This window comes from Ovis aries, chromosome 9, assembly GCF_016772045.2.
Source record: "Ovis aries strain OAR_USU_Benz2616 breed Rambouillet chromosome 9, ARS-UI_Ramb_v3.0, whole genome shotgun sequence".
In the NCBI taxonomy this organism is placed as follows: domain Eukaryota; kingdom Metazoa; phylum Chordata; class Mammalia; order Artiodactyla; family Bovidae; genus Ovis; species Ovis aries.
The window spans coordinates 50,624,207-50,643,933 of NC_056062.1; the positions used below are offsets into that span (position 1 = coordinate 50,624,207).

General features: G+C 40.0%; 1 protein-coding gene across 4 annotated transcripts in view; it reads left to right on the plus strand.

The window, feature by feature from the left end:
* GDAP1 (ganglioside induced differentiation associated protein 1) overlaps positions 1-16,273 on the plus strand; it is a 49,831-nt gene extending 33,558 nt beyond the window's left edge. For 3 of the 4 annotated variants that reach the window (XM_027973066.2, XM_060393822.1, XM_027973068.3), the window contains 4 exons: positions 7,408-7,581; positions 8,794-8,888; positions 11,376-11,490; positions 13,115-16,273. In XM_027973066.2, the coding sequence (XP_027828867.1) occupies positions 7,425-7,581; positions 8,794-8,888; positions 11,376-11,490; positions 13,115-13,497 (750 nt within the window). In that variant the 5' untranslated portion in view covers positions 7,408-7,424 and the 3' untranslated portion in view covers positions 13,498-16,273. The remainder of the gene's footprint in view (positions 1-7,407; positions 7,582-8,793; positions 8,889-11,375; positions 11,491-13,114) is intronic. The other variant, XM_027973064.3, reaches the window with a different exon arrangement.
* Positions 16,274-19,727: the final 3,454 nt, after the last annotated feature.

Here is a 19,727-nt window from a genome sequence, read left to right on the forward strand (position 1 = left end):
ATGGGGGCTAATTGATTTAAGACAAATTTTCTCAATCTTGAGCTTTTTGGAAATGGACAAGTCTGTTAAATAATAATTTGTATTTCTTGGGGGAAGTGATTATAATAATGTGAATAAGACAAAATAATTGCATAAGAATTCTACTATAAGTCATCAAAAACTTTAAAAAGATACAGAAAATGAAAATCATATTTAAATATTTTGTTTGGCATCCCTTAAACTATTATTACTAGCCTTTTCCGCTTCCTCTTCCTTACATTGTGTCTGCTCAGATGTTCAGTAATGTTCAATGTTACTTCATAGTATAATCATGTTAATGATGATTAGGCTTTATTAAATTTTTCTTTAGGCTTTTTCTTTTTCTTTGACTATTTCATAGCAAAACTGGAATGCATTCTGAGTCCTGCTCAAGGTGAATACTAAGTTCTTACTACAATTTGTTGAATCAGAGGAGAAGGCATTGTGGGCTAAACATTAAGATGAAAATATGGAAACTAAGAACTTAATTCTGGTTGTACTGATAGAGTAAACAGACAATCAAGAATCCTAGCTCTTAGTCTGAAACTTGATTTTTCTTTTTGTTCTCTTGGGAACTAGGTGTGATAGTTTTATCAGTTGCAGAGATAAAGCAATCCAAACAACTCTTATTTCACTCTTTGCAGTTTCCCAAGGAGAAGAGTCATTCAGTTGGGAAGGGTTAAACAAAGGTTAAGATTAAGGGAACTAAAACCTATAGTAGATATGAAGGCAGTAAGAAAACAATTACTTTATATAAATGAAGGCTACTCTAGTTTCTAGATGAAGTTTATCTAAAATAAAAAACTTGTAAGCATTATCACAATGATCATTAACATAATTTATATTTATTATTAAGAATTCATGGAGGTTAGGAAAAGTGCCAGACAAGAGAGAGACAAATGTTATTCACTGATAACATGTTATTTAACATGTATTCCCTTGACCAGCTTCCCTGGTGGGTCAGAGGGTAGTCTGCCTGCAATGCAAGAGACCCGGGTTTGATCCCTGGGTCGGGAAGATCCCCTGGAGAAGGAAATGGCAACCCACTCCAGTATCCTTGCCTGGAGAATCCCATGGACAGAGGAGCCTGGTGGGCTACAGTCCACAGGGTCGCAAAGAGTTGGACATGACTGAGCGACTTCACTTTTACTTTCTTTCTTTCCATTGACCAGCAGCATTGGTATCACCTAGGAGCCTATTAGAAAGGCAGAATTCTAGACCCTACTGCAAGTCTCTTGAATCAGAATCTATATTTTAATAAGATTCCCAAGTGACTCATACATACATAGAAGTTTGAGAAGCAGTACTACAAATTATTTTGCATTAAGTAATTGCTTAAGCTTTAAGCAGTGCTGTAAAATATTTCTTTAAGTATGGCAGAGTTCTAGAATGTGTTGTCAGAAATTAAAAACAGTATTTTTGAGTATCTTGATTAAAAGGAACCAGCATAAGTTTTACATTACTGGCGAATGTCTCTAACACTTTAAAAAGTGGCTCTGTTGTGTGCTGGGCATAGTTCTTGGTATAGCGTTGCTTGATTTAGGTAGAGCATTTGAGATTGTGTCATATGATAGCCCTGTGGAATGAAGGAGCACGTATGGCTAGATAAGAATAATGCATATTTTCTGATGAGTAAACCACCATTCTGAAGAATATTCATTTATAAATTTCTTATACCATGTTACTTATTTAGCTATATTCTCTCATTTCACTCATCCTATGATAATTCTGTCACTTTCATTATTTCATTTACTGGCAGACCCTGTATGCACTGTGAAGTCAGAGACAGTGTCTGTTTCACTAACAACTGCATTTCCAGTGCCTCGTATGGTGAATGTTCTCTAATGGGAGCTTAATAAATATTTTTGAATGATTAAAATGAATAAAATATTGAAAATAGATATCAACTTAGACAGGGATCTCTACTGGTGTTCTTTTAGGCTTCTGTTCTCTGATTTGAGTCCAACAATTCCATAAATGATTTGAATAAAGGCATAGAAATACTGTTACACTTGTGGATATGTAAACTGCAATAGTTAAAATGATGAGTAGCTTATGAAACGCTTTGCATGGAACAATAACTAAGATAAAGTTTAACAAGGCTAAAAGTAGTATATGAATTTTGTTTGGAAAAATCGGCTTCGTTAATGAAGGATGGGAGCCCTGGCTTGCTAATAAGTTACCAACAGCAGCCAACAATGAAATAAAAGACAAGTGTGATCTTGAGTTGTTTCAGAAGTGTAGGTTCTATCCAGAGCATGGCTAATTGTGACCTACTACATTTGAGCTCGATGGAACATGCAGAATTTTGGTCAATTATGGATGGAACTTTGGGGAAAGTTGACAAATTAGAATGAATAACACTTACGAATTTCATGAGGTGTGTAGTTGCCCATGGTTGTAATGAGAGGCTTTAAGTGTATCCATTCATCTCCAGAACAGAGTGTAGTAGTCAACAGGCATCGCTTTTGCTGTTATTTGTCGGTATCTTTCATTAGTCTACCAACTGAGACTGTACTAAAAATGATGGCTTGCTGGCCTGTACACCTTTCTCAACCTTTCTGTGTAATCAGAATTTACATATTCACATTCTTATGCTTTTGTATATTGTAATCTCTTTAGTGAACTTTAACATGGCCACTAGATAATAAAAAAAAAGGTGAGCATTAAATAACTACAAAATACTAGAATGCATACTATTTATTATTGTCAAATAACTCATCGGTAACCTGGAATCAAGGGTGTCATATGGTAAATATTGAATTTTGGTAACTTAATATGTTATATAACAGTTCTCTGAAGATTATATCCCATGTCTTATGTCCATATATGTCATTTTGAATATTCTTAGGAAAAGAATTTGGTTTGTAAAGAATCCAAGTATCCTGATAGATTACAGGATCACATATTAAGTCCAATTAGGAAATGTAAATTTATTTTATAAATACAGTTTTATCAATAGAAAATTAATTCAGATTTAAAAAATAACATTAATTCTGAAATTACTGTTACTTTAAATAATATAAATGTAAAGGAATTTCCAATTATTGTTCTGTTCAGTTCAGTCGCTCAGTCGTGTCTGACTCTTTGCAATTATTGTTAAGGTCATAGAATAAATAATTTTATATCTGTTAATAAAAGGCTCTCATATATAATTGAGTAATATTACATAATTTTTAGCACACTACTGAAATTGCAGATTAGCTCAAAGTGTGTAACTGAATGCAGAGAAAATATGGTAAATGGTAAGGAAAAGAAAAGGAGTCTTTAAAACTCCTGATTATGCCAATAAAAGTGGTTTCAAAAAGTAATTTAAAAAACTTTCTGTGATTTGTTCAGTTTTAGTGGATGCCAGGCTCCTCTGTCCATGGGCTTCTCCAGGCAAGAATATTGGAGTGGGTTCCATGCTCTCCTACAGGGGACCTTCCCGACCCAGGGATCAAACTTGCATCGCCTATGTATGTCTCCTGCATTGGCAGGCAGGTTCTTACCACTAGTGCCACCTGGGAAACTAAACTCTTTTTATTGTTTGCTCTTGGGGAAACTGAATGTAATTAAAAAAAAAAAATCGCCCAGGGCCATTCTTAGTCTACTCAGCAATACAGGGACTTGAGGATATATGGAGCGGATGTCCCCAATTAAATGGATTACAATATGATTTTGTCCTTTCTTTCTGATTTCTAATTTTGTGCTTTTGTTTTCTCTCCTTGTGTATCGTATCTTTCTGCTTTGTGTCTATCTGCTTGTTTCTGATTTGCTGCCTAAATTTAGTCTTGCCTTTGTCCCTACTCAGTGCTTCTACAAAGTCAGGTCTTATGCCAATGTATTTGTTTGTTCTTCCAGCTTAGTCACTAATCCTGGCTTCCACTACTGCAACCCTCCTCCCCAGTGCTGGAAACTTCTTTTACTGCTGTTTCTTTAAAATCCTCTGACTGTCTCTCCTGCCACTGTAACCCTTCTGTTGTTTTCTCACTCCTGACCAAGATAGACCCAGGAAAGATTTTCTTTTTTAAATATCTTAACAAAAGTGCTTTATGAAAGGACAGGAAAATAAAAGAAGAGGAGAATGAGAGAGAAGATTTTCTGTGTCACTCAAAGGAAATTCCCAATTGTGTTTTGAAAAAACTCTTTTTCCAGAGGCAGCTGTCTGTTGCTGATTTGTTGCTGGTGTCAGGAAGATGCTGGTAGTACATCGTCATGTGGACAGGGTGTCCTTGAAGAGAGAAAGTGAGCTTGGAAAAGAACATGGGTTCAGCGGGTATCTGAGCCTCTGTCTGACAAAGTTGTCTTAGGAGATAGTTATATAGTTCATGGCGCACTGAGTAGAAGATTATTTTCAGGCGTTCAAACATTTGGATGCAGGCTTGGCCAGATGGACCTTTCCCAGAAAGCAATTAGACATTATTTTTCCTGCTCTCATTCTCTTTCCAGGAAGGAAGTGGTATGCTCTTCTGAAGTCAAGTCCCCAGCCTGGCCCCACAAAGCAGCCAGAGCCAGTAGCCATAAATTTAACAACCTGGGAAGCATTTTAAAATGCTGCATCATTCATGGTTATTAACCTGTGGTTCTTGAACCCTCCCAGAGCAGTGGTTCTGAAACTTTAAGGTTTCAAGGCCCCTTTGTGTCAGAAGTTAATGAGGACATTTGAGAGAGCTTTTGTTTATATGGACTATCTATCAATACTTATCAAATTAGAAATTAAAATTGAGAAAAGTTTAAAATACAAGAACATACAAGTCTCATATCCTGTTAACTGTCAGAGCGATGGAGTTTTTACACATTGTGTAACCTCTGGAAAATACCATTGTACACTTAAGAGAGGTTAAGAATGAAAAAGCAATGAACATCTTAGTATTACTATAAAAACAGCTTTGATTTGTAGACCCTCTGAGGGTGTCTTCAGGAAGCCCAGGTATTTTCAGACCATACTTTGTGAACTGTTACCCCTAGTGGTTCTGTGAATAAAATCCAGGAGATTTACTATCTTGGAGGGGAAAAAAATTACATCTTTGTTTTCACTAATTTCCAAAAGAAATGGATCATTTCCTTCATTTCTAGTGTAGGGAGAATTCAAAGCAGTATCAGAAGTGCCTATGACTTTGTTCACGTGGTCACATGACTGTGATGTATTAATAGCATTATTGTTATTGCAGATGTCTTAAAATATCACTTATGCCCCTCACTACATTGAAATTATGGTAATTATTAGATCTGCTGCTAGATCTTGTTAATGTGTTAATAAAAGACACCCATATTACTATTTTATCATTTAAATTTACTCTGATAACATACTTTAATATAATCAATTTTCTTTGCAATCCTATGTATTTTGTGCATTTAAGAACATTATTTTAGAGGTCAGTGGCAAACAAAAAGTTAAGAACTCTTCAGAATTTCAAGCACCTTAGAAAGCCTCCAGTCTGTTATTCTCATGGGAATGGCTACTGTGCATTATTGGGGGTACTGGTGGCATTCTGAGATCCTGAAAGGTCAGTAAGAAAGTGTGATCTAGTTGGGCAAACCCACAGTGTATGAGCAGTTTGTAGCTGACATGTGATTGTCGGTCATTCTAATGCAGACTTCAGAATTGGAGTCGCTAGCAGGGAATTAGACACTTGCCCACTGAGGAGTAATCATCTTTTTTTCTTAGAGAGTCAGAAATAGCCTATTCGCTTTTAAAAGCTTGTTCTTCTTGGTCCGGCATGATGAGATCTTGCCTGAAATGCTCTGCAACCAATTCTGAATTGTCAGTGCTTATGAATGAGTGTGGGATGCTCAAAAGGATTCTACATTAAATAAATAACCCACACTAAATAAGTGAATAAGCAAAAAGAAATGTATGGAGTAGAGGCTGTTCTTTTCAACCATTGGATTAATAAGCTTTTTGGTACTTTTTTAGAGGCAGTTTGAGAGTTAGAAGTGGGAATTGGTTCTGCTAAGGCCAGGGCTAAGTGGGAACTTAGCCCTGGCCTCTGGATCATGTGGTTTACCTTTATTTTTCTTGGATAGTCTCTGAAAAGTATACCCTTTGAAGATGTTATGATGATGTAATACAACAGAGCACTGCATTAGGAGTTCATGACTTTGGTTCTCGTTCTGCCTCTAATTAGCTGTGGGCTCTTGGGAGAATGTCTCAGCCTCTATATGTTAGCGTTGTCATTAACCGCTCCAGAGCTTCTCCAGCTCAAATATTCCTATAGCTAGCAATTTGGGGACATATTCATTAATTCATTTATTAATTGAAATTTATTGAACACCTGCTATCAGCCAAACATTATATTAGGCAACTGGGGATTCAACAAAGAATAGTACATGATCCCTACCTTTAGGAGTCTATAGTCTAGAGTTTAACCAACAAATGAAGATTTATGTGAAACCCACTTTCCAGAGAGAAAATACCAGAATTTCCCAGTGAATTCCATGAAGACTAGCCATTCACATTCACATAGCATCAACAGGATCACTCTTTTTTAAAAAAAAAATATTTTAAATTGGAGGATAATTGCTTTATACTATTGTGTTGGTTTCTGCCATATACATCAACAGGATCACTCTTGGTATGTACTGGAACCTCAGAAGGTGTGGTCCCTGATCATCTTTCCACAATGAGCCTTGATTCACTTAACCAACATTTACCGATGGCCTAAAATGAGACCTCGGTTCAAATCATGGGTTGGGAAATTCCTCTGGAGATGGGATAGTCTACCCACTCCAGTATTCTTGGGCTTCCCTGGTGGAAAGAATCCACCTGCAACACGGAAAACCTGGGTTTGATCCTTGGGTTGGGAAGATTCCCTGGAGAAGGAGATGGCCACCCACTCCAGTATTCTAGCCTGGAAAATCCCCATGGACAGAGTAGCCTGGGGGGTTACAGTCCATGGGGTCACAAAGAGCTGGACATGACTGAGCGACTAAGCAGACATGAAATGTATGAGGCACTGTGCTGGACTCTGGATCATATGTTCTTTGCCCTGAAGGAGTTCATAGGGCAAAAAGATACAATAACTAGTTAAGGTGATAAGGGTTACAAAGGAGTTTGTACCAAGTATTTTTTGTGTACAGAGGAAGGCACACTTGATCTAGTCAGATGTTGGTAGTTGTGGGAGGTTGGAGAAGATTTCACAGAGGATTTGGCATGAAAATCTGGACCTTGAGAATAGTGATTTGCGAGTTGGAGAAGTCTGATCATGGTTTGGAATCTGGTCTAGGACATCAGTTCAAGTTTTGAATGTTGAGTCTGGGAAAATATCATCCTTTACCTCCCTTCATATAATACTGAAAATGTTAATGATGAGGGGGCTGGTATTTTTCTTTTTTGCTTTTGGTTGTAACGTCTCATTTGTAACGTTTTCTTCAATGTTTGTGTATGTGTTTGTATGTATATTTTAGAAAAAACACCCAGATTAATGCCCGATAAAGGAAGCATGTATTACCCACGGGTCCAGCATTATCGAGAACTACTTGACTCTTTGCCCATGGATGCCTATACACATGGCTGCATTTTACATCCTGAGCTAACTGTGGACTCCATGATCCCAGCTTATGCAACAACAAGGATTCGCAGTATGTAGAGATCTTAAAGACCTGCAATTCTGCCTCACATTTCTTTTCATTCATTTTTGACACCCAGCACATCTCAGGAAGCCCCGGGGGTGGGAATGTTGAGTTTGCTTCATGGACATGCATGTTGCACATCGATCCATGTGCCAGGCAGATGAATCTGTGCTTCACCTGTTTGGCTGGACATTTATTGTCTTTAGGATCTGATTTTCCAGCTCTTGGCCTTGAGGACCAAGCATAGATAAAACTCAGAAGAGTGGCCTGTGGAAGAGTAAGGAATGTAACGTGTTTACAGGGACAGACAGACTAGGAATCAGAAAGGCTGGGGTCTGCAGGCAGTTATGGGCAATGGAGTTCACATTTCTGGTCCTTTAGTTTTGTTTCATTATGTGAAGGCTGTCTCATCATTACTCTGCCTCTAAGTTCAGTGACTGGCGATCCACTGAGGTTGAGCTGTGGCCGCTAGCCCTCTCATTCCTCCTGTCCTGAGCATAGGGATGGGTCAGTGTATGGGATGAGGAGCAGGAGGTGTGCTCTGTGGCCCAGGGGTGGGAAGGGAAGGGGCCGTGGTCTACTGAGGAGTGACCAGGAACACTCACACTCAGATCTCCAATTCCACCAAGCATGTTCTTCCCATGACATCATGCCTTGCTTTCAGGGTTCTCTTACGATGCTTTCCTTTCTTTTTGATGCCCTCCTCCTCAGTCTGCTCCCGTTCCCTGCTCTCCTTCCCTCCATCTTCCTCGTTTCTCTCCTGGCCTCTCACCTTCCTCGTGTTCCTCCTCCTCCTCCTCATAAATACCCATCATATGGTTTGAAGCAAGTATTCTGACCATAGTTCTATCATCCAGAATAAATATTTCTCTAAATAATGCTTTTTCCTTCCCTTCACAAAAAAAGTTTATTACGGAAGACTTGAAAGGTACTGAAAAGTAGGACAACTATTCTACAGCTGGCACTCACGATGTGCTGGACTTGGCTCTAAGCACTTTCCAAGGTGCCTCTTATTTCATCCTCAACCTGCAAGGCAGATAGTCTCATAGCTCCAATTTAAAGGTGAGGAAACTGAGGCACAGAGATGGGGGAGTCTGGGGCAGAGAGAGGGCGTGACCGCTCAGCGCGTATGCTCTTACCATCAAGTTTCCTTACTTCTCCTTGTTTCTTATATGGAAGGGAGGAAATAATTCTCTGTTTCAAAACTGATTTCATCATCAGGCCAAATTGGTAACACGGAGTCTGAACTGAAAAAACTTGCCGAAGAAAACCCAGATTTACAAGAGGCGTACATTGCAAAACAGAAGCGACTTAAAGTAAGTAAACCAGGCTGTCCTCAACTGACATCTGCTATTTGTGTTAAATGGTCCACTTTTTGTAAAGTATTGCTATTTCTTAGAATATCTTCTATTAAATATCACAAACCATCAGTGCACATGTTACCTTTGGCTTATGCTCTGCTTTTAGAAAGAATTGTTCTTTATTAGATTTGATATTCAGACCTAACGACAGTTGCTTGAGGAGCAGCTATTGCTCATGCTGGTTGCCAAGGCAAGTTATAAAATGTAAAAGCAGGTTAATAAAATATCATAGGAATCTGTCATTTCGGGTGTTTTGCACTTTGAGTCAGCTGGACCTCTGTTTATGACTTTTTATACCAATAAAGCAATCAGTGATTTTTTTAATACTGTATATCTTCCCCTCACACCTTTCAGTTTTCTCCTTTTTACCTTTTGATCACCTTCACCCATTTTGATCACCTACCTCTTACCTCCTGCCTCTGGCAACCACTGGTTTATTCTCTGCATCTATGAGCTTAGTTGTTTGTTTGTTTTGTTTTTAGATTCCACAAACAAGAGAGATCATATGGTGTTTGTCGTTCTCTGTCTGATTTGTTTCACTTAGCATAATTGTCTCAAGGTTTAACTACATTGCTGTAAATAGCAAAATTTTTAATCTTTTTTGTAGCTGGAAAATATTCCATTCTATATATACACATCACAATTATTACGAATCCATTCATCTGTTGATGAACACCGAAGTTGTTCGGCTTATTGTAAATAATACTGCAGGGAACATAGGATTGGAGGAAAAGCTTTACAATGTTGTGTTGGTTTCTGCTGTACAACAGCGTGAATCAACCATAAGTATACACATATCCCCTCCATCCTGAACCTTCCTCCCACCCCCTACCCCATTTCACCCTCTAGGTTGTTACGGAGCACTGGGTTGAGATCCCTGTGCTATGCAGTAGCCTCCCATTAGCTGTCTATTTCACATATGATAATGTATATGTTTCAATGCTACTCTCTCAATTCATCCCACCCTCTCCTTACCTGCTATGTCCACAAGCCTATTCTCTGTATCTGTGTCTCTATTTCTGCCCTGGAAATAGGTTCATCAGTACCATTTTTCTAGAATCCAGATATATGCGTTATTAAGAATTTATGTTTTTGTTTTTCTTTGGCTAAATACCCAGAAGTAGAATTGCTGGATTGTATATTAGTTCTATTTTTAATTTTTTGAGGAACTTCTACACTATTTTCCATCATGGCTGTACCAGGTTACATTTCCACCAATAGAACACAAAGGTTCCCTTTTTTCCACATCCTGGTCAACACTTGAAGTTTCTGTCTTTTTGATAATAGCCATCCTAACAGGTGAGGTAGTATCTTACTGTGGTTTTGATTTGTTTTCCCTGATGATTAAAAATGTTGAGCATCTTTTCATGTACCTATTGGCCTTTGCATATCTTTGGAAAAATGTCTATCTAGATCTTCTGCCCATTTTTAAATTGAATTGTTTACTTGCTATTGAGTTATGTGTGTTTGCGTGCATCAGTCATGGCCAGCTCTTTGCAACCCCATGGATTGTAACCCACCAGGCTTCTCTGTCTGTGGGATTTCCCAGGCAAGGATAAGGGGGTGGGTTGCCATTTCCTCCTCCAGGGGATCTTCCCATCCCAGGGATCGAACCTGGGTCTCCTGCATTGCAGGCAGATTCTTTACCAACTGAGCCACCAGGGAAGTCACAGAGCTCTGACCCCTCAGTTATTCATTGGAGACTGCTGAGTTTCCATTCTTAAACTTCCTTTGTGGTCCAGTGGTTGACTCTGTGCTCCCAATGTAGGGGACATGGGTTCAATCCCTGGTCAGGGAAGATCCCACATGCCAGATGCCACGTGCCATGGCCAACAAAGCAAAACAAAATCAACACAACCATCTTCAGGACTTCTCTGGCTCTCCAGTGACTGAGACTCTGCATTGCCAATGTAGAGGTTAGGAGCTCCATCCCTGGTTGGGGGACTAAGATCCCACATGCTGCTAGGTGTGGCCAAAAGATTAAAAAAGAAAAAAACTTAAAAAATTCCATTCTTGAATTGGACGTGAAAGGAATCTCTCTTTTTTTAAACTTTTTATTTTGTACTGGGGTAAAGCCGATTAACAAACAGTGTTGTGACAGTTTCAGGTGAACAGCAGAGGGACTCAGCCATACATATGTGTGCATCAATTCTCCCCCAAACTCCCCTCCCAGTGAAAGGAGTCTCTTTGTGCCCCTCATATTCTCTGTACTTTCTGATCCTTCAGTCCCACAGGAGTTGCCAGTGGACAGTGAGTCTGGCCCCTGGGATAATTTCACAGCCAGGGCATTTCCCCTCAGATTTGCTTCTGCTTTAGTTATTGTTTTCTTCTCATTGTCTAGAATAAACAGACTCCCACTGTGTAAAAATTTATATCTTCTCTGCTCTACGCTGATTATTTTTACAGGCATAAATAACCTACTTAGTTATTTTTGTTAATTAGTCAAAGCTCCTTGACCATGACAATGTCAAATATTTGAAGAAAATTCTTGATGAATTGGAGAAAGTCTTGGATCAGGTTGAAACTGAGTTGCAAAGAAGAAATGAAGAAACCCCAGGTAGGTTCTCATTTGTGTTCTTTTTGTCTTTTTCTGTATACCAGGGGTATTTATGGGAACATTCTTAGATTTCACCCAGAACGTTCTGTAACCTACTTTTAACTGTTAGTACTCATGGACAGTTTGACTTATGATAGCAACAATAATACTGAATTCAACAAAACCCAGGTGTCTAGTTGTAATTGCATTTATATGAAATACAGCCAGTGAAGAATTTTTTTTTTGCACAACTTAAGTTATGGTTGGTAGATTCCTACCTGGCCTGTTTCACAAGTTTTAATTACAGTGGTTAGTTTGGGAGTGTTCTACTTGCTAGAACATTCCCTCTAGTTTTTTCCTTAGGTGGGGGAAAAATTGCAAATTCAAGTAAAGTATAACATGGGTGGGCTTCCCAGGTGATGCTAGTGGTTAGGAACCCACCTGCCAGTACTGAACATATGAGACATGGGTTCAGTCTCTGGGTCAGGAAGATCCCTTGGGGGAGGACATGGCAACCCACTCCAGTATTCTTGCCTGGAGAATCCCATGGACAGAGGAGCCTGGGGCAGGGAGAGGTGGGGGCTACACTCCACAGTGCTGCGAAGAGTCAGACACAACTGAAGCAACTTAGCATAACATGGGAGTGAGCCTGTGAGTATGTGCAGGCTGGCTGGTGAGCACCCGTCTTCCGTACCTGTGAAAATGAATTAATGGTGAAGCCCAAGTGCAGACACATGGACTGTTTGCACTATTCTGACTGACCACAAAGTTGAAGACCATGTTACCTGCAACTTGCTTCACAACAGGGATTTTCTTCTGTTTTAAATAAGTAACAATTAACAAAGCAGCAACTACTGAGTGACATTTTAGACCCAACCTTATAGATTTTCCTCAAGTACACGTGTCATTTTTTTTAACCCACGAGGAAATATCTGTTAACTCTGTTGGCTTGGAGGCATGATAGACAGGCTTCAAGCTCAAGTAGCTCTAGTGGCACCTAGGGACCCGGGTGCCTGTCAGGTGTCAAGAAACTGTCCCTTAGCTTTGGGATGGATTATTTTGATGTGGACCATTTTTAAAGTCTTTATTGAATTCAGTACAATATCACTTCTGATTTATGTTATGATTTTTGTTTTGGCTGAGAGGCATGTGGGATCATATATTCCCCACCAGGGATTGAACCTACACTCCCTGCATTGGAAGGTGAAGTCCCGTAGCTTGGGATACATTTGCTCCTCCTTTTTTTAAGCATAGAATTACTCGCTGAGTGTGATTGTCAAGAAAATGTACCATGGCCTCCATCTTTTGCTATACTCACCCTTGCCCTCAGCACTAAGAGCAGAGATGCCAACCAGAGTCTGTCTGTACAGTGCATGGATGTGTGCTCAGTAACTCAGCCGTGTCTGACTCTCTGTGACCCTATGGACTGTAGCTCACCAGGCTCTTTGTCCATGGATTCTCCAGGCAAGAATACTGGAGTGGGTTGCTATGCCCTCCTCCAGGGGATCTTCCCAATCCAGGGACTGAACCTGTGTCTCTTACATCTCCTGCATGGGGAGGCAGGTTCTTTCCCAATAGCACCACCTGGAAAGCCCTCTTGGTACAGCGCTTGCCCTTAACCCACCGTGTCCCTTTCTCCAATTAGAAGAAGGCCGCCAGCCATGGCTCTGCGGGGAATCCTTCACTCTGGCGGACGTATCGCTTGCTGTTACACTGCATCGACTGAAGTTCCTGGGGTTTGCGAGGAGAAACTGGGGAAATGGAAAGCGACCCAACCTGGAAACCTATTACGAGCGTGTCTTGAAGAGGAAAACATTTAACAAGGTTTTGGGACATGTCAACAATATATTAATCTCTGCAGTGCTGCCAACTGCATTCCGAGTGGCCAAGAAAAGGGCCCCAAAGGTTCTTGGCACCACCCTTGTGGTTGGTTTGCTTGCCGGAATGGGATATTTTGCATTTATGCTTTTCAGAAAGAGACTTGGCAGCATGATATTAGCGCTTAGACCGAGACCAAATTACTTCTAGGTGGGTGGGATCTAGTGGTGGCCATTCATCCAGCCATTCAGCTAGGCCCTTCTCCACTCTTCCAGGTCCAGGGAAGAATGACCCTGGGCAACTAGTAAAAAGCATAATTGACTTTACTCTTTGGCTAGCTTATGTGAGAAAAGGCGGTAACAAAGATGTTTTTGTGTGCTGGTAACTCTGACAGGACTTATTTGCAAACCTCTTCTAATTCATCCTTAAAACATACACAAAGTCAAGATAGGTGAATACTGACAGGTAGAGGAGAGACCTTTAATTCAAAATTCTAGTTCAAGTTCTGGGTTATTTGGGGGGAGAACATTATTATTATGAGCAGACAGTAATGATAACCTATGATTGCCCATAACTCTTCATCTGTGACTATCTGGGTGTGTTGAGTGGTGAATAGTTCGCAGTATTTTCTCCTAGAATTCAGAAATCATCTTTGTTACTCACCCTAGGTGTTCAGACATCAGAAGGGCACAGCAATGCTTTATACTCTCAGCTTTAGGCTGAAATAAGGGAGGCAAAGGGACAAAGGAGGGGGAAAAGGGAGATGAAATCTATATAATGATGGCAATGGGATGCAACCTCCATGTACCTCCAATGCTATTCATGGCTGCCTGTCCCCTTAGTAAACATTACATTTGCTGCTTGTGGCTACAGCCCATGCGTCCTCGTGTAACCGAGGATCTTGGAAAAAGGACTAGAGAGTCACTGGGGGGAGTTGGCTGGAGAAAACTCTGGGTTTTAAACTTACAGCACCTCACCTTAGTGTTAATTTTAAATGCACATAAATCACAGTCATTAATAAAACTAACTGCTTATCTATTTGGGCAAGAGATACCTACTGGAACATGTCTTGATTAACATTTACATGAAAATCTTAAATGGCACTAAAATTTCTTCTTGGTTCCCCAATTTGAAGGTACCTATGAGATGTCAGTCCTGTGGACTGTTGCAAACAGTCACTGGAAGCCTTAGCCTCTCCTATCCTTTTGTGCACACAAGTGGCATTTTGGTGAATGTCCCAGGTAGTCACTGACATGGCATGTGGCTGGGGAGGGGATAGTTTGATGATCTGGGAGTGGTAAGTAGGCTCATTTTTCATGTGGAGAGGCTGGTGGTATGTTAACACAAAAACTATTGTCTAAGCCTTGCATCTATTTATTGTCTTCAGCAGAACCTTAAAAGGTTACAGGGAGGGAGAAAATCTAGTCTTGGTCCTTGGCAATAAAATACCAGGGAGATGAAATAAGTCAATAGATAGTGATTCCACCTACATTCATTCATGTATGTCTTGGCACTGTGGGGGGTGCCTCAGTCCATCTGGAAGGGATAATTCCAGTATGTCCCATCAACAACAATGGGGTTTGTGCTCAGGAAAAATCTTTCCTGGTGACGGGAAGGTGGAGTTTCTCTGGAGTTGGCCAGAAAGACATGGGGAACAGTGTTGGGTCTGATGGGAAGTATGTGTAATGAACAGAGCTAAGGTTCCAGCAAAGAGCAGAAGCTTGCTTGGACTGCCTCAGATCGACTGTGCAAATGGCTAAAGAATGTACTGATTTTTTCACTAATAGGAAACAGTCCTACTTACTAAACCATGACTTTGATGGTAAAGTGATTCTATAATTCGTGTATCAGTTGTTTCAGAAAAGCTTGATGAACTCGATATTCCCTACTGACAAAAAATTTATAAAATGTCCAGTGTAAATTCCATCCAACAAGAATTAACAGACTGGCAGCTTTTATAATGTCCTGATTTTGAGCCTTAGTGCACTGTTGTATAGAGTGTTTAATTTTGTTGCTGGGACATTCCAATCCATGTATTCATAAAAGAGCCACAAAGCTGATCATTCAGTAGTTCAGAGTGTTTCAGAGTTCTTTATGTCATCCTACAATTAGCAAGAACCCAGACATGAAGAAACCAAAACTGGATTTTTATAAAAATCTACAAAGGCAAAGGGTTGTTGATTGAAGATTTTAAGATCAATGCTGGCTTTTCCTAACAATTTATATTATTACTGATCAATAGAAAAGTTAATTAAAGAATTTGTGATCTTCAGATTAAATTTCATTGGAAATAGGCTCTTCTGTCACATTTAAAGGGGATGCATTTGTGGCAATTTCTTGGATACCCTTAAGTTTATACTTTTAAGATATTTGTTTAGGAGTATAATGACCACTAGGTGTCGCTGTTGCTCCAGTAGTTTGAGATTGGGTTCAGCAAGCCTTCTGAATGTTTCAAGGGAAGATAAACATTAATGACCTTAGTTTCTGAGATGAGGGCATCTTCATCAGATCATTCATCTGTAAAAGAGCTTGAGGCACATGTAGTATTGATCTGTAATGCTTGGAAGGGATAACTGTACCACACAATGTCAAGCTAAAGAGCTGAACATATCCTATTAGCAAAATAGGCACTTTTACATATTCTGTCTTTCATGATCATTAGTAGACTGGCCAGTGTACTCAATTTAATTTCCAAAATTTGTGTAAATACCACAATTAGAAAAATGCCTGAGGTACTACATTTACATTGGCTATTTATGTCTTAACACAAATACTATTTTATTGTTATTGCTGTTATATGCCTTTTGGATCCACTTTCCTTAATTGAAGACAGTTGTAAATTGCTTGCTCGATTTTTAGTAATTATTGATTTTGACACCAGAGCTGTAGATTTTTTGGTGTTGTTGAAAGTAATCGAGATCAAGATACTATTCTGCCTGTAAGATCAATAAAATTAATTGGAAAATAAACATGCATACTGAAAGTACTAATTTTGTAATCTTTTTAAGAAATCGGATTGTGTTTTTCATTTAATGTCATAATTAAAGTAAGCAAAGTAAGCAAAAGTCAGTTATTAAAAATATTTAGTTATAGGATGTTTTATTTGTAACATAGAAATTACTGACTTGATTTACTTAAATATAGATAATTTTCTGGTTAAAGTGAATGGTGGCTTAAATAATAACATATTTGATACTGATTATTAAAGGAATTTTTGCAGACAGCCACCTGATAAGGTATGAAGCATGAAAATGAAAAACGCAATTTTTTTTTTCAAAACAGTTTTGTTACATGTTTGTGTGCATGTTCAGTCGCTTAGTCATGTCCTATTCTTCGCTGCCCTGTGGACTGCAGCCCACCAGGTTCCTCTGTCCATGGCATTTTCCAGGCAAGAATACTGGAATGGGGTGCCATTTCTAGGGAGTCTTCCTGACTCATGGGTCAAACCCGCATCTCTTGTGTCTCCTGCACTGGCAGGTGAAGTCTTTATACCTGGGAAGTCACATGTTTATTGTCTTTCAAATATAACTCTTTTTATGATATTTACGTATTCCTTTTATTGAATCATGGATTATGAATAATTCAGATTACTATCCATATTTCTAATCTTGTTGAGTTTAGCCATTATTCTAATCATTAAATAGAAGTTGAGTGCTACTTTTGTTTTACATTGAACAAAACCAACTGAAGAAGAATCAAATTGACCTCATTTTCCCTGAGTTTGCAAATAAAAGGCAACAATCTTGAATGTCATGGAATGTCAGATGCATATACCACTCTATAGTCTGCTCAGAAAAGAAAAAAACACTGTAAGGACAGAAAAGTCAAATTAATACAATGAATAAATTAGTATTTAGACATAATCTTCATCTTGTTGTGCTAAATATTTGGCCTGTTTATACTGTTGTTTTCTACTTAGTCCTACCAGAATGTCTTGATTTTCTAATTTTGCAGAACACCAGTGATTTGCTCAGTAGGGTACCTGCGTGCATATCTGCATGCTAAGTCACTTCAGTCATGTCCAACTCTTCGCGACCCTGTGGAGTGTAACCTGCTAGGCTCTTCTGTCAATAGGATTCTTCAGGCAAGAATACTGCAGTGGGTTACTAAGTAGGATAGTAGATTCCAAATCAAGTGATGAAGTATAATTTCCAAGAGGGGATAATAGTTTTGTTTTAAATTGTGTATTACATTATGAAAGTGAAGAGAGGGAGACAGGAGAACTCATGTTATAGGTTAGGAAGGCAGCACACTGATGAAAACAGTATACCGTCTTCCTTGTGCCTGAGTTGAGCCCTCGATTTTGTTTTGGAAGATTGACATATGTGTCAGGAGGCCATGGGGCACAGCAGGCTATGAGGTGCAAGGCGACACCACCACGTAGCATTTGAGACATCTCATGCCCACCATGGACCTTAATATCCTCTGAGTCAAGTAAGGTGGCATATCTCATCCATGGTACCTTGACATAAAACTCCTTTGGGAAGGATAGACTTTTTTTTGTCTTAAGCCTTTACTTTGAAAAGTGAAAGTGAAAGTAGCTCAGTTGTGTCCAACTCTTTGCAACCCCATGGCCTATGCAGTCCATGGAATTCTCCAGGCCAGAATGCTGGAGTTGGTAGCCTTTTCCTTCTCCAGGGGATCTTCCCAATTCAGGGACTGAACCCAGGTCTCCCGCATTGCAGGTGGATTCTTCACCAGCTGAGCCACAAGGGAAGCCCAAGAATACTGGAGTGGGTAACCTATCTCTTCTCCAGCAGATCGTCCCAACCCAGGACTTGAACCAGGGTCTCCTGCATTGCAGGCAGACTCTTTACCAACTGAGCTATAATGGAAGCCCAAAGCCTTTACTTTATTCATTATTTATATATTGGCTACTTAATTACAATGTACTGTCTTTGAATTCCCTTACTAAGAGAAACCAATAATATGGGTAAAAATATAGAGATGTTAATGCAATGTAGTTCAAAGGGTCAGGTAATTTTTCAAGCATATGGGCAGCATGTATAAGTCTTTGTATTATGAGATTAACCTGTCCTTTGAATATAAGTTTCTGATATTCAATAAAGTCACACAAACACATCATCAAATATGCATCCTATTAAAAATATAATGAAGATATAATTTCAGAAAATCTGTATTTACTAAGTTCAGTGCTCAAAACAAAGTAAAGGTTTGCATTTAGAAAATTAAGTGAACTAAAATTTATTAGCAGTAAAAGCAGAGGTAGCTATGTTGTAGAAATAGTCACAAATTCTTTTCATTTCTCTACTCATTTCCTTTCAGTCTTCCCTTCAAAGATAGCATCTGCAGAGCATGACTATTAACAGCTTACCAGAGAGTAACCTACCAGAGATATTAGATGTCAAGTAGTGAATAAAGTCACTGGAGGTCCATTCCAGGCAGAGTGGCAGGTCTCCTGAACACCTCGTTACTAGGCAGACCATGCCCTAGTGAAAGCCCTGAGGTAGGCCTGGGCTTTTCAGTCTTGGCACTATTGATGTGCAGGATGGATCATCCTTGTTAGACCTGTTTCAGTGTTGTAGGCTGTTTAGCACTCTCCCTGACCTCTATCCACTAAATGCCGGTAACTCCCCTTTGCTCCCCAGCTGTGTCAACCAAAACTGTTTTCAGGTATTTCCATGTGTCATCTGGGGGGAAAGTCACCTCCTGACAGAGGCCGCTGCTCTATACCCACCCTGTGTGCGTGTGTGCTAAATCACTTCAGTCATGTCTCTTTGCAACCCTGTGGACGTTAGCCCCCTAGGCTCCTCTAGAGTCCATGGGATTCTCCAAGCAAGACTACTGGAGTGGGATTTCCTGCCCTCCTCCAGGGGATCTTCTTGACCCAGGGATCAAACCCGCGTCTCCTGTGGCTCCTGCATTGCAGGCAGATTCTTTCCTGCTGAGCCACTGGGGAAGCCCCACACCCACCCTGACAAAGTCCAAAACCAAGCCTTGACAAGACCTGCAGGGAAGACAGGTTTTGGAGGTTGAGTCTTGTCACGTTAGAGGTGCTTGGGGAACATCATGGGTTTCCACTTATCCACTATAACAGGAGTCCCCAACCCCCCGGGCCATGGACTTGTACTGGTCCGTGGCCTGTTATCAACTGGGCCACAAAGTGGGAGATGAGTGGCCGGTGAGCAAGCCAAGTGAAGCTTCCTCTCTATATAGAGTTGCTCCCTCTCGCTTGCATTACTGCCTGAGCCCCGCCTCTTGGCAGATCAGCAGTGGCATTAGATTCTCATACGAGCACAAGCCCTACTGTGAACTGCACATGCGAGGGATCCAGGTTACGTGCTCCTTATGAGAATCATCCTAAAACCATCCACACCCTCCTACCAGCGCCCGGTCCATGGAAAAGCTGTCTTCTGTGAAACTGGATCCTGGTGCCTAAAAGGTTGGGGACTGCTGCCCTGTAACAAAGCATTACACTG